Genomic DNA, 16,206 nt, shown 5'->3' on the forward strand with positions numbered 1-16,206 from the left:
CACACACACTGACTTAAACACTTCCACACATACATACACTCACAGACACGTATTCATGGGACTCACTGACTGAGTCACCACACAGACTCTGAGGCAGAGACTCACACACACACACACACACAAGGGGAAAAGGTTGTTTGCCAGAGCCAGGACTGTGTGTTGTGTGTGCTATGGGCCAAGCTGAGCAGCAGCTGTGTGTGAGTGTTGGATACCTCTGAAGGGTCAACACAGCTGTAACCCCTCACAGGCTTCCCACCTCCCTCCTGTCTCTCATCTTCCAGCTACTCCCCACTCACCATCATGTTTGAGCTAAGGACCAACAGAATTTGCCCTCCTTCATTTCCTCCTTTGTCCTCCCCCCTTGGGCTTTTATCCTTCCTGCTCTCCCTCTGCCTCTCCATTTATCTCTATCCGGCCTCGTCATCAGCAGAACAGACCATGCCTGTCATATCCACGGCGCAGGGCCGCATCCGTGGTATCCTGACCCCGCTACCCTCAGACCTCCTAGGGCCAGTTATTCAGTACCTGGGAGTACCATATGCCAGGCCTCCCACGGGAGATCGGCGATTCCAGCCGCCTGAGCCACCCATGCCCTGGCCAGGAATACGGAATGTGACGCAGTTTGCTCCTGTGTGCCCGCAGTCATTGGATGAGCGGAGCATGCTGGGAGATATGATGCCATCCTGGCTCACTGCTAACTTGGATATAGCAGCGACATACCTCACTCATCAGAGCGAGGACTGTCTCTACCTCAATATCTACGTGCCCACTGAGGAAGGTGAGAGAACATGGTGGTGTGCACAGACTTTGTGGGGGCAGGGGTCCACTGGCAAAGCGAATGATACCTGAGGTGGATTCAGGCTGTGACACATGATTAAAACATGGAGGCGTCCTGTCAGGGCACAGACATACCTTTGTTAAATAAATAAATAAAGTGTTTTTTAAAGAATGTGCCCTGTTCCCTCCACCCGGTGCAGGTTGAACCCACACTTAATATGCAGACACCTGCGTCATTCGCCACAGGGTTTACGCCTTTACTTGTGGAGGAAAGTGGGAAGGACACAGAGTCGCTCATGCATACATATTGGTTCATACACATGCATGTGACCCCCCACACACACACACCTATGATGGCAGTGCAGACTCCCACAGCTTCAATTTATATCCACTCACTGTAAAATAAAGCCGGGGCGATAGGAGGCATAGGGAAGCAAGTGAGGCAGACACAGTGTCTGCTTTTGTATGTATATGCTCACTAAGAGATCAAAGACAGAGATACATAAAAATGGACATCACACACACACATACACACACAGCATGAATTGAAACAGCAGACTGAATAGAAGCAGAGGGAATGTGGGTGGGTGTGGGCATACAGCCGTGCACAAAAAACTGGCACTAGGTGCTTCACTGATGTCCCCTCTATCTATTTATTGATTCTTCCCTTCTCTCCTAGACATCCATGAAGAAGGAGGTCAGCGGCCAGTGATGGTGTATGTCCACGGCGGCTCCTACACAGAAGGCACCGGCAACATGATGGATGGCAGTGTGCTGGCGAGCTACGGCAACGTCATTGTGATAACCCTCAACTACCGCCTCGGAGTACTAGGTAAAGTAATATATTTTATATCAGCCTTCTGTAGGCATGCTTTTTCATTGTACCTCACAGTACTGTGAGTGTAGGAGTTCAGTGGATGTAAGACAATTTCTTCAAATATGTCCTCTAATTCTTACAGTAAGTTTCCCTGTTTATTTATTTGTGCTGTAAAATAGTTCAGTGCACAGCTGTGTATTCTGCTACCTACTAAATACAGAAGAAGATAAGTGCCATCGCACAGTAGTAATATGTAAGTAAGTAAGTAAGTAATATGTTAGTTTGGATTTCATTAAAATTTCTGCATGTAAATTCTCAATTCTGTGTTTTTTCCCCTCAAAAAGTAGAGGATCAGGATTCATACATTTTGACAGTAGCCCTAATAATCATAAAACAGTTGCTTTTCCTATGTTATTTTAAGTATATTTGTAGTGCTAGCTGGTCTTAAATACATGCAATCCAATGAAACAGTGAAACAAATCTCACCAGGCTGCATTTGTTTCAAAGATCAAGCTCCACCCTTCGAGCAAGAACAATAGCAGTGCTTTTACTGCCAGGGAGCTCTGAGTATCACTGCAGCGACATACACCTACTGTACACTAATTCACTATAGGAAGGGGGCTAAGGCCTGAAGGATGATGAATGGACACAAAGTGGAAAACTCTTACGTGACATTTACCGTGCATCCTGTAAAAAGAAGAGCTACAGTATATTGATAAGTGCAGGTCAAAGTATTCAAAGGCATCAGATATACAGTATTACAGAAATCTGTAATACAATGTACTGAATTTTACATTCAGTGTCTTTTTATTATTATTTGTAAATCTTCATTTAGGATGTGACAGTTGTTAAAAATGAAAGATTGTTTTTATGTCTCAACCCCACAGTTAATTTTTGGGATCAGATTTACACTATACTGTTTACCATCTGGATTGTTTAATCCTTCAACGAGCTATAAAATGCGAAACCCATTAGTGAGCTGTGTTTACCCAGAGTGCCTTTTTGGTTTTTTTTGACGTAAAACATGCTCGTATGGGTGTCCCTAGTGGAAATAAACCCCCTGGAGCCAATTTTTTCCACTACTAGCATCGACTCAAATCTGATCCCTTTTACCTCCATGACTCTCTCTGACTCATTGCGCTCTGAACAGTGAAAATCTGATTCCCTGTGGATTTTTTTCTTCTTCTTCTAATTTTAGACAGATGCAAAGCTCACAGGCTGAATAAATAGAATATCTTGGAATCAGGCATTCAAGATTTTTTTCTGGTTAGTAATTATTGAAATAACAATGCCTGAACAGGGCCAGGGGGGCTGGAGATATACAGTATCATTTACATTGAGGGCACAAGTATTGAGCTGTTTGTTGTGAGCACAGTAAACCTTCATAATGATTAAATCAAGTGCACAAGGTACATATCATACCACTGGTTTTGGGAAAATCATGTCCTCACTCTGGAGTTGCTCTATTTAGTAATCCATATATAAAAGTAATTGAAAATGTGCTGGCAGGTAAACAGAATGTGTGGATGCAGTGTGTTATGCCACAAAAGGACATAAAACAACAACAATGTATTTGAATTTCAAGCTTTGATAAATGCATTTATCTGAATTTATTACTGTAAAAGAGCAGATGCAGCTCTTTTTCTACACTTTTTGTTAAGTGTTTGCGCATTGATTGTGTCCATTTTCAGATTAAATAGGAGGTAGCTGTCATCATCTTCTACTAAGCAGAGGATTTAAAATGGTGTAAATTTGATTTTTGAATGCTTATCTTCAATGTTTTCATAAGACAATGATTTTGTAAGATGGCATAAATCTGCATGTGGTTAGTGGGTTGATTGAAACTCTGTTGAACTCTGTTCCTGAGGGGGGAAAAGCTGCAGCTATAATCATAATTCTGAGCCAAAAAGAATCATTCCTACATGCTTTTTTTGTGTCTTCATCTCCATCCTCTGTGTTTGCTCCACCTTCAATACAATCTTCATTTATTCATCATCATGCATCAACTTGAGTGTCTTCTTCTTCCTTTTCATCATTGTCATCATAAGTATGAGGTGAGCCCAAAAAATACCCAATTATGCATATTGTTATTTACCGATAATGATAATAATAATAATAAGCAGGCTTAATTAGTGCATGTTTCTTTGAAAATATAACTGACATTTGACTACAGCCATTGTGATGAAAGCATCGCATATACTATTATATAATATATTCTGTATGAAGTCATCCTTGAATGACTCCAAATGAATATGATCCTCACAGTGTCCCTTTTGCATCGTCAAAATGCACATAAGTGATTAAATGTACTATTTTGGTGCCGCCTTTCATGCTTATTATACTCTTATGTGCTTGAGGTTCATGCAAATGAGCTCCTGCAGTAATGAGATATACTGTAGTGTAGTCGAGTGAGCCATTTGGATCCTCTGTGTTTACATTATAACATCAGTGGCAAAGAGAATAAGGAATAGCTGCATGTGTGCATAGGTTTGCGTCTGTGTCTCTAACATGAATAGGGATGTAGCTTGTTGGTTTGATCCAACATGAAAGACTGCAGGAGTTTCTCCTTTGACTTTCCTTTTAAATATATGATCAACACAACTCGTGCATAATTGATCTTAAGAGTGATGATCTCATGTCTAACCAATCACCCCCTTGTGTGCTTCTGTGTTTTTGTACATTTTGTTACTGTAAGATAAAGAATATCTTCTCCAGCCTTTAACCGCCAATACCTCTCTTTTCGCTCTCTCTCTCTTTAATGCTGCTTGTAGGTTTTCTTAGTACAGGTGACCAAGCAGCAAAAGGAAACTACGGCTTGCTTGATCAGATCCAGGCTCTGCGCTGGGTGAAGGAGAACATCGCAGCCTTTGGTGGAGATCCGAGCAGGGTCACGGTGTTTGGATCTGGGGCTGGAGCTTCCTGTGTGAGCCTCCTCACCTTGTCCCACTATTCTGAGGGTAAGAGAGAATTGTGATTAAATAGAATTAGCACCTTATAGTTGTGTTGATCAGTCATCTATGTGATGTATATCAACAAGGCATTGATATCAGCTAATAGAGCCAATAGTATTGACCCAAAATTGACATGCAGATAAGATGACAGTGTCATTTGAATATAATAAGCCCTCTCCTGACAAATTTAAAGAAGCTTTGGTGTCTTGTTCCTGAGAACATGTGCATGACTTCACCTTGTAAGCAGTTTTCACTAAGAAACCATTTTTTACTGAACTATACACAAAACATGAATATTTGATTTGGGTGGATTCTACCTTTAAGCTGTGTTTTTTAAAGGTAACAGGGACCATGAGTTTTGGCCATTGATTACTGAAATCAATAGAAATCAGTCCCTCTAGGTTAATAATTGAACCTAATATATGTCCCAGATGAGAATTTGACATCATAGAGTATTCACTGTAACCTGCATAGGCAGATATTGACGATGCTTGGTGGGTGCTGTTAAAGCTCTGACATTCAGGGTTATAAAAGTTTTCAAGGTCTCCAGTGATCCAAAGCACCTTTCATTTACTGGTCTTAAAGCCTGAAAAGGATCCTGTGAATAATGCAGCCTGCCCGTGACTCATGTAGCTAAGAGCTGTTATTATTTTACCTTTTAACCTATTTCAACCTCAAACCACGACCTGTCATATTTTTGAATAATGCATGTGTATGAGGTGAGTGTTTTCTGCAGTTGTTTATATGTGTGCAAATGTGTTGTGTAACCCTCTAATGTGCAGTCATATGGCTGTGCACTCATGTATGCGTGTGTGCAAGGGAGCATCTGCATCTGTACATGTATGCCTGTCTCTCAATATGTGCTTTGCACATTCCTATTTGTATTTACAGCTGTGTGTTCATGTGTATCAGACCTGTTCCACAGAGCCATCATCCAGAGTGGCAGCGCTTTAGCCAGTTGGGCCGTCAACTACCAGCCAAGCAAGTATGCCCGGCAGCTTGGAGAGAGGGTCGGCTGCGGCATTGATGACAGCACACAACTGGTCGCCTGCCTTCAGGGCCGGAGTTACCGCGAACTTGTGGAGCAGAACATTACACCGGCCAAATATCACACAGCCTTTGCCCCTGTGATTGATGGTGATGTTATACCCGATGACCCCCAGATTCTGATGGAGCAGGGCGAGTTTCTCAACTACGACGTAATGCTGGGGGTTAATCAGGGTGAAGGCGTGAAGTTTGTGGAGGGCATTGTGGACTCAGAGGACGGTGTCACTGCTGAGGACTTTGACTTCGCTGTGTCGGACTTTGTGGATAGTTTGTATGGATACCCAGAGGGCCGAGACACACTGAGAGAGAGCATACGGTGAGTGAATGTCTTAATACAGTTCAGGAATAATTTGACATCTTGGTAAACATGCCTATCAGCTGTTTCAATAAAAGTTAGATGAGAACATTTATATCCATCCATTAAACATTAAGCTGCTGTCAGGAGACTTAGCTTGGCACAAACAGAGGGAACAAGTGTCCAAAAGTAACAAAACGCCACATGACAGTCCCCCAAAACTTGACATCTTTCTTTTATCAAGCTGTTTTGGTTCTTTAAATACATTATTTAAATATATTTAGAATTAACCGTGCTAAAATGTAATTTTATTGAAGTAAAATTGAGTCAAAATGCCTACCTTTACATATACATTTTTATGATAAATGTTAAAGTGGGTGATGGGATGTATATTTAATAGAGGTACAAACTAAAGATCATGCTAGCATATATAATATGTAGCATATAGCATATAGATTACAATCATATAATATGGAGGTGGTGGTGTTATCATGGGTCCCCTCCAGCCGTCATCAGATGACGTTTGAGGAATGATGATGCCAGTTATGTGATGTCACAGTGACCAAGTCAGTGGTACGACTAATTCCAGTTAGAGATCCCGTTTGCATGAATGAAGCCACTGCTGTAGTGCTACTTGCATTAATGAGCACAGCTCTCTTAACACGTTTGAGCTCTTAGTGTGTGAATTACAGAGAGCTATTTTTAAAATAACTAAATAAATAATAACAGCTTAAATACAACCTCCTCAAAACATAACATTGATGTTTCATCATCTGCTGACAGCACAGAGCCACCACAGCACACCTGAGGTAGCAGATTGTTTATTCCACAGTCTGAACTGGCACATTGGAAATAATACTTAGCAGATGAATAGGTGATCCACCACAGACAAGGTCTATCATGAACTACAACATGCTGCTTTGTCTGAACTGATCATGCTGCAGGTCTGTTTGTGGATGGAGCCCATACCTCACATACCTTCTTTAACAGGAGGGAAAGGGAGCCATTTCTTTATCAAGCTTTTATTTTGGTTCTTCCACAGATTAACATTTGGACTAAATGTTTAACATTTAGATTTAGATGTAATATTTGATATTTAGATTTAATATGTAACATTTACTTCACAATTGAAGCAGCGGTGCACACATTAACACAAAGCTCTGTGTTGCTAGGCAACACAGTGGTTGGAATTCTATGGACAGTGAGTGACACATCCATCCGTCAGTGCCTTGTGCTCACCTGTCTGGTCATGACTCTGGTCTGGGCTCAGCTTCCCTGTTCTTTTCCTGTCAAACAATTAGCAGCCTTTTTTCAGATAGTGAGCTGAATGAGCAACAACAGACATGCACGCCCTGCTAAGTGTACATGTGAAGTCACAGCTGGAGTGTTCTCCCCGAGCACTTAAGCATTTAACCGATCACAGCATGCACCTGTTGGTGACACAACAGTGGGTGTGTTTTTTTGGGTCACTTAACATGTTGGCTGGGTGCTGTATAAAATGACTGTGAATAAGGCCTTTTTGCAGCAATTGAAAAAAAAAAGATCTTAGTCTTTGCCAAATGCACGATGCCACCCTTCATGTTTTGCCTTTTTCTTCGTATTGCTTAAAGGTCAGAACAGGCTCTCCCTTCCCTCTCACCCCATGACATTACATACATGAGAACACATTTAAATCATGTACAGCATGTTGTACAGAAAGTGCTGAGAGCAGCTGAATGTCTCCTCTCTGACACAATCCACTGGTCCACTGGCTGCTGTTGCCAAAATCTGTAGCTTTATTACTGCTGCAGCTTTTTTTTTACTCCATTCTCACATTGTTATTTTGACATTTCATACTGAACATAAAGAGCACTAAGACCTACTAAGATCCTTTTATCTTCTTCCTTTTGTCAAGTGAGATGGGGTACAATCTGCATTCATTCCTGTGCCATAGCTTCTGCAATTCTTTGTCATCTTAGCAGCCAATTCCAGTTACTGCAGCACTTGAACTCTATGGACTAAAAGCGCCAGGTGGCTGAAATAAAAATCACCAGCCATGCTAATTGCTAGTGTTTACTTACCCTCATTGTGTTTCTGATGTTAAACATGACACACTAGAAAAAACAACAGTTGACAACCTGACAAATGACAACAGGAAAAGAGCCCGTTGCCTTTTTAAGTGGTAAAACTTCATTTTAAAAACTATATATTATAGTACTATATACACATTTATGTTCATTTCAAGGCACGGTATCCCAGTTTCCTCATGAAACTCTTAGCATCACAGCAAGCATAATTAGCCTTTAAGTGTAACTACATTCAGTGTATTAGATTTAAGTATGTAACGTTTTTTGTGCAAACTAACATTGTAAATATATTTATGAAAGGTTCATGTACACGGACTGGGCAGATCGAGACAACGCAGAAACACGTAGGAAGACACTGGTCGCGCTTTTCACAGACCACCAGTGGGTGGCGCCGGCAATTGCCACAGCCGACCTCCACGCTCAGTATGGCTCTCCCACCTACTTCTACTCCTTCTACCACCACTGCCAGAGTGACGCCACGCCGCCCTGGGCTGACTCAGCCCATGGTGATGAGGTGAGATTGTGTCACAGTCATATGTTGCCATCCACAGATAACAGAGAATCAGTCATAAGAAAAGTGAATATGAATTAATGGTCAGAGTTCATGGTCTATGATCTTTGTTGTTTCTGCTGTGACATTTGGCTCCAATGGTGAATTATACCAATGTGTGTGTGTGTGTGTGTGTGTGTGTGTGTGTGTGTGTGTGTGTTCATGCGCACAGGTGCCATATGTGTTCGGCGTGCCCATGTTAGGACCCACTGATCTGTTCAACTGTAACTTCTCTAAGAACGACGTGATGCTGAGCGCAGTGGTCATGACTTACTGGACCAACTTTGCCAAGACTGGGTGAGCTATTAAACTGCACTCTGATGTGAGATGATGTTCAGCTGGAATCACACTGAGAAGAGAGCGTCTCTTTTTACTGTGTAAAAAGGGAAATCAGGAAAAACAAGACAAAACAAAGCTCAGCTTCGGCACCATTCAGCTCTCACAATGTCAGTCGCTTTACAGAGAGACCCATTTCTGATTTCTGCTATTAATATCTAATTCCCACCCACATGTAGAAAATATACCTATGATAGCAAATGAAAGCCAAGACATTTAATCACATTTAAGAATGTAAAAGAAAATGCACAGCTGTCAGTGGAAGATTGGTTGTTCTTTCCTTTCTTCTTTGACTCTGCGGAGATGAGGTTTGGCAACATGAAGTGTTGTTGCTGTAACTGTGGACAGCTCACTCCTGATTTTACAGGAACAAATCTCCTCCAAGCTTCAAATAAGACAGCCAAGATTCAAGTCTCCCGTGTTATCAAGATAAACAGCACATTGCCTCTTCACTTTGCAGTACTTGACACCCATCCCACATGTTTAATTTGTTAATAACAAAGATGAACACAGGCATGGAGTGTAGTTATCTGTCAGTGTTTTAAAGAGACAGATCAACAAGAACAATATGAGAACACTGTAAGATTAAAGGAAAATTGTGGTACGTTTTAAATCTGGACCCATTTCTTTACACGTTTTTGGAACTAAATAATTAAAGAAGGGGCACAATGGGGCGCAATGTATAGAATCTGTCCAATATTTAGCACAGTGCTGTATCTGGCTGTGCACATAGGGCATTTGTGAGTGTCATAACGGCTCTTGTGTTGTCCTTCTATGTCTTTACGGTACTCAGCAAGCACCTCCAGTACAGAAGTGCCAGGAACTGCAGTCCCTCTAATGGCCACTCGAGGGTGGTTCCAAAAATGATATAAATGACAATAAATGCTCAATACTAAAGCTAAAGTGTGACAGTTTGCTGCTTGTTTATGCAGCCACCACCTCGCTACTCTGGCCTAAAACTATTGGCATTTGCATTTATCCTTTAAGTTATTGTCCTACGGAAAGATATTCGTACACAATCACTTTATATTTGTAAATCATATTTGGGGAAAAAAATACATTGGCATCAAATTGCATCAAAGGAAACAAATCAGCTTAAAATCCTCTCTTCCATCAAGATGACATTTTAATAGCACAAAAAATATTTTCCTCCAGAAATATTAGATTTTCTTCTGAATCTTGTACTGAATGTTCTTTATACCAGCTTTAGAGGAAAGTTTTAGAACAACAAAAATAAAGAGCTCACGGGCAGAAGGACATGCTATTATAATGTCTTTTCCTGCAAAGAGGTCTCTGATGTCTCTGACAGTACTTTAGATACAATCGTGAAAGCAGCACTGCAGACTAATTTTGGCAAAGGGTGCACACGGGTTCTCTGTCATGTCAAAGTCTTGACAAGTGCTTCTTTTTTTGGACCTTGGCTGACAAAAGTTAAAGAACCCCTGCTCTTGCAAAAGTCCTCGACATTAGTCAAGGTAATGTCCTGAAAGAGAAATGACATGATTGATTGGACTCTTCTTCTCTTCTTCTCTTCTCTTCTCTTCTCTTCTCTTCTCTTCTCTTCTCTTCTCTTCTCTTCTCTTCTCTTCTCTTCTCTTCTCTTCTCTTCTCTTCTCTTCTCTTCTCTTCTCTTCTCTTCTCTTCTCTTCTGGTTGGGAAGTTTATTCAATATCTTAAATTAAAATTCAAAAGAACTGCCTTTAGCTATGAGAGAACCAATTTAATAAATTGGAAATGAAATGATGTGCCAGTGGCTTAGAAAAATCTTGTTGTTATAAAAAAGAATCCACATTAAAATTTTACAAACCTCACAATCTACACTGATAAGAGCACCTTTTTATCCCCCCAGTGACATGATATACAAGATAAAGGTAATTGTTGAGGATGGACCCTCTCTCTGCAGTGCTCCAAGTGAGTAATTACTAGTAATTAATCCAATTGAGACTCACTCCGCTGAGACCTCTTCAGATTTACAGAGACATCTGCAGTCTAGACCTTGATCTAAATCACCTCACAGCCTTGCTATCTCACAACATAAAGAAACAGGACAGTGCTCTTATGTACTGAACGGTGGCATGAAAAAAAGCTGTAATGTGGAGGCATTACAGCCGTCACATCGCATTAAGTTAGCAGCTTCTAGCCTGTAGCCTGTACTGTCATTACCACTGCTGCAAACTGCAGAGCGAAATCACCGAGGAGGGATGTGAAGATACACTTGAATTATCAATGGGGAACTTTCTGTGAAGAAACATTTCACTTGGCTGAGAAGGCCTCAGATGTGACTCTGCGACAGCTCAATTTAACAGGGGAGATGTGATGCTCCCTGATGTATATACTTGCAAGGCTCCGCGTGGGCATATAAATCCTCAGCTTGGGTGTTTGTGTGTCTCGGTGGGTCTTTACACAAGCTGCCTTTTTGTGCCACTCATAAGGTGTTGATTGACAAGTGAGCACACAGCGTGTAACTGGCAAGTCTGTGATGATGTGATGCTGTTATATTTTCAGCATTTAAACTGCTGACACCAAGGAGTCTGTAAATTGACAAATAAGTGCCTGTCCCTGTGTGTCAGAGGAGACATTTTTCAAGAATATATATATATATACAGTGTATATACAGTGTACTACACAGACATAGACACTTGTTTAATGCAGACATCTGACAGTTTTATGTTTGCTCACAGTTCAGGGTGCATGACTTTGAATGCAGAGTTCACACTGCAGGGGTTTAAATGCAATGTTTTCTAAGAGGCGTATAAACTGGGGAAAAAAATCAATGCTGTACAAACACAGCATCTCGGTGCTATGTTTACAGAAAAATAAATCTTGTCTTTGTCTTATGTAACTTTGATATTGATTCGAAAGATGAAAGTGTTGGCTGGCCTGAGAGAAACTCTGCATCCTCAGAGGACATCTGCCAGCTGAGAAGCGGTTCTTAGCATCTCTGTTAGAACTTCCTGACATTTTAGGAGCAGGAAAAGTCAGTGTGTGTACATGCACATGTAGTTTCTGTTGCAATACTTCTGGCAGCACATTCAGGTTTCTTAAAAATGGCTTGTTTGGGGACTTTCTTACATTTGAAAATACATTTCTTATACAGAAACTGCTATGTAGCTTAACACTGTACCTACTCCAAATATTTTACAAACACAAAGAGGTGTAAGGGGACAACTGTGTTTGCCCAGAAGTGCGATTACATTAGTTCTAAATCCACAGACTGAGCCTCCCCCTGTATAAAACAAACAAACAAGCAAGCACAGTTTTTGTAATTACTTTCACTGCTACAGGGGAAGTCAAACCTTGCACCCTATTGCTTTAATTTTGTTGATCTAACTTGATCATTGTTAAAATGATCATCTCTGTATTTCACCCTTTCCAGTGATCCAAACCAGCCAGTTCCTCAAGACACCAAATTCATCCACACGAAGCCCAATCGCTTTGAAGAAGTGGCCTGGTCTAAATACACACCTAAAGAGCAGCTGTACCTCCACATTGGGCTCAAGCCTCGTGTCAGAGACCACTACCGTGCCACTAAAATCTCCTTCTGGCTCCAGCTGGTCCCTCACTTGCATCATGTAAATGAGCTCCTGCAGTCAGTGTCTTCTTTCACACACAGCCCCTCTCCACAGGATGACACCCCGTACTCCTACACTAAGCGTCTATCTAAAGGCTGGCCTCCGAGCAGCACGCGCCACCCTGGTTCACCAGGAGGTACGCCACAGCCCCCGGAATCTGCTTTAGGTCAAGGTGGTGGGGAAAATGGGGTCCGTGTCCCCAATGAGGACTACTCCACTGAACTCTCAGTGACGATCGCAGTGGGAGCGTCACTGCTGTTTCTCAACATACTTGCGTTTGCGGCTCTCCTGTATAAGAAGGACAAAAGGCGCCTGGAACACCGCAGGTCACGGCCACTTCCTCCACCCAGAAGAGACATCACACCTGCAGATGTTGCTGCCCACCTACAGGGGGAGGGACTGATGTCCTTACAGGTGAGACTGAGGTTTTTTCATGTTTTATCACAGCTGATGCAGTGTCTGTGTGTTGATGTAGACACAAAAAATATATGGAGAGTAATCATGCTTATTGTTAATAATCCCCATTGTAAATGACATTAAGCCTGCTGAGGCTGTGTGTGTGACGACACAACTACACTCTTGCATTGTCAGTGGAGCAGCTGCAAGCAGAGCACTCTCAGAAGACGCAGCCTGTCATCAGCAGACATTATCAGTGTGAGGGTTAGTGTGGATCTATGCTGCATGTGTGTGTGTGTGTGTGCACAACTGCCTGAGTGCTTTCCAATTGCCTTCAATTCATCTGCTGACTACTTGGCCTCTCTGGATGCCCTCTGCTTGCTTTGAATTTTCTCAATGGTGGTGCTAAATGTTAAACATCTTTAAGAGCTGACGAGTCCTATTAATTTGCAATAGGAACTACAACAATGCAATTCAACATTATAGCTGCTTAAATAGTTTTTTTTTATTATTATTTGAATTTTTATGTGGTGTTCTGCTATAATTGTATGTGATTTCTTCACTTATATGATGTGTTGTGGGTTAATTTTAAAATTAGTTATGTATTTTTTGTTTTGTTCATTGTATATGACTGACAGATGTCTTAACCAGTTAAAGCTGAAAGATATTCGTCTTTTTAAATAATTAACAATTTGGCCAGACTCCGCTTCTGCTGTTAGACATGGCAGCAGAGGCAGAGCAAAAGGAATTATACTCTGAGAGCCATGCTGGTTGGGCAGAAGCTGTCAGCTACACAATGTGTAGCTAAGGACTGAAATGCTAATAAAATACATGTCAATTACTAATTACCGTACATTAGATTTCACTGTGTCAAAGGATTATTGTAGAACCTCATGTCTACCAGCTCACCATTGTAGTTAGCTAAGGTGCAAAGAATAATAATGTTACTAAAGAACAATGACACAGCTTGCAGTGTCAAAATGCTGTAGCTTAACCCATTTATTAAGGTGGACAATGACAGTGACAAAGATTTCTCCTGCTGCTATCTTTCACGTCAATGGAGAGTGAAGAGCTGCTTTCCCGCTCTGTGTATGAGTGACATCACCATGCTCTGTGTCTGTATCATGCTGGATGGTTTTAAGCATATTATCTAGTTCATCTAGTTGATAAAGATCTAGTTTTGGAAGATTGGCTGGACAAAACATAAAATTTGGCCTGATTATATAACAAAATGTAGCTTTACTTACGTAAAAATAATCTCTTTCCATTCTTATTTCCTTGTTACCATTTCTCTTTTTTTAGGTGAAGCAGCTGGAATGTGACGTAGCATCAGCTGACGAGAGGAACAACGCTCACCACCATCACACTCTCGACACGCTGGATGCTCTGGATGGCTTGGACACCCAGGACATCTACAGCACGCTGGACACAGTGCGTCTGACCTGCCCGCCTGATTACACCCTCACCTTGCGCCGATCTCCCGACGATGTCCCCCTCATGACCTCTCTGACCCCTGGATCACTGCCCGTGACCCCTGGGTCACACCCTGTCACTCCTGCGACGCCCATGACCCCAATGACACCTGGATCAGTGGTCGGGATGAGGATGGGGCATCCTCACCAGGGATACACACACCACAGCCCATACAGTAACACACATTTGCCTCATACACACATCTCCGCACACACACACTCAACCACACGTGTATAGCCGCGGCAACATAGCTACAACACAAACACACTTGCTAACACATACACCTACACACACACACACACAAAACAAAGGACTGGAATACCTCTACTAATTACCCTGCAGGATTGTTACAGATGGAATGACAGAGAGACATTTTTCAGTAACAGGACGGAAAGACAGACAGCTGTGTGTTTGCATGTCGGGGACCTGATGGCACACTAGATCCCAGGAGATGCAGTTCAGTTCTGCACCCATCAAGTGTCTCCAAACCCGCTTTGGATATTAAATCTGCTTTTTCTACGCCCAAGCAGGAAGATGAGGAGCACTGTGGCAAAAAAAAGGGTCAGTTACTTTACATCTCCTACTGTACCTGAGCTGCACAGTGCAGCTGTGCTAGGAGGAGCTGAGGAGCTGCTGATGCAAAACAGAGCTATGAAATACCACACACAGACAGCTGATGTCAACTTGAACAACCTGTGAAATGTGAATGTAGCATTTTTTTTCCATTAAACGATCAAAGGCCCTATCTGCCAAGGATCAAACAAAGCTGAGGAGGATATAACAAAAATCTAGTGAGACATGATGTAAAAACAGACAGGGAGGAAGAGGCAGATTAAAAAGACAACATTAACTGAGGGAAAAGTTAGTCAGATGGTGGAAAAGATTAAGATTTCATTGAGTGGGATTTAACGGCTGTGAGAGCGAGGAAGACGAATGAAGATATAAAAAAAATACCAAACAGAGATGGAACATGTAGTTGAGATGAAGAAAGGGCTTCTGAAGTGTTGCCAGAAGAATCACTCTAACCAGCTATATGTTAAAACTCTTGTAAATAGAATGGAAAGATACAGATGATATATTATGATTTATAGCATTTACCTGCTCTTGCATTAAAACATGACTTATTTAACCACATTATTGCTTTCATTTCAGATATTAATATATTATTGTATAGATGTCCTGAAGCGAGGCTGGTTGTCTTTCTATCTCACCCACTGTAGTATGTACACAGTACTGTTATTTAAAGGCTATATTTGCTATGCACAGTCATTTCAATAGTTCTTAACTATGTGAACATTTAGATAATTGTTTAGTAGTTGATGTAGAGGACATTTTTCACACCATCCTGTCTATTTTTTGACCATTGAACAATGAGCTTGTACTGTGTAGATAATGCAATATTGGTTTGATGATTGAGCACCAGCCAAAAACCATAAACCCTTTGAACCTTTCCTGCCCTCCTTTCCCTCCTTCTTCCTAAGATTCCCCTGAAAGACCTAACCTAATAAACCCTAATTAACATCTCTGCAGACAGACAGACAGACAGACAGACAGATGGTGATGATTCAGGGGGGTGCTGAATAACAGCGTGTCCTAAATTTTCAAGGATGCGTCTGCCTATTTATCTGTGCTTCATATTGGCACCAGGAGCCCCAGTGTTTTGAAAAGAAGGCCCTGATTGAACTACCTAATACTGACTGAAACTGTCTCCTTTAAAAGGCACTAATTAAAATAATTTGGCCTTGATGTGTTTAATCTATAATGTCGCTCACCTTTTTCTGAGACAAAGACTTGTAAAAGCTCTCCATAGTGTCACGCACACTTTAAAGCTTGTTGTTTGGTTTACTACCTGCCAGCATGGTGTCAATTGTTTGGCGCCAGATTTGATTAATGAGGTGCAGTCTGGGTGGAGCTGAGAGGGGACGA

At 41.6% G+C, this 16,206-nt stretch overlaps 1 protein-coding gene across 1 annotated transcript; it reads left to right on the forward strand.

Moving 5' to 3' along the window:
• The first annotated feature begins 300 nt into the window (after positions 1 to 300).
• On the forward strand, positions 301 to 14,517 carry LOC114426099 (neuroligin-4, X-linked-like). Its single transcript, XM_028393260.1, has 8 exons — positions 301 to 778; positions 1,457 to 1,609; positions 4,366 to 4,551; positions 5,458 to 5,908; positions 8,254 to 8,467; positions 8,676 to 8,800; positions 12,216 to 12,825; positions 14,110 to 14,517. Exons 1-8 carry the CDS (start codon positions 301 to 303, stop codon positions 14,515 to 14,517), a joined length of 2,625 nt encoding a protein of 874 aa, XP_028249061.1.
• The last annotated feature ends 1,689 nt before the right edge of the window (positions 14,518 to 16,206 follow it).

The sequence above is a fragment of the Parambassis ranga genome, chromosome 21 (genome assembly GCF_900634625.1).
Source record: "Parambassis ranga chromosome 21, fParRan2.1, whole genome shotgun sequence".
Classification (NCBI taxonomy): domain Eukaryota; kingdom Metazoa; phylum Chordata; class Actinopteri; family Ambassidae; genus Parambassis; species Parambassis ranga.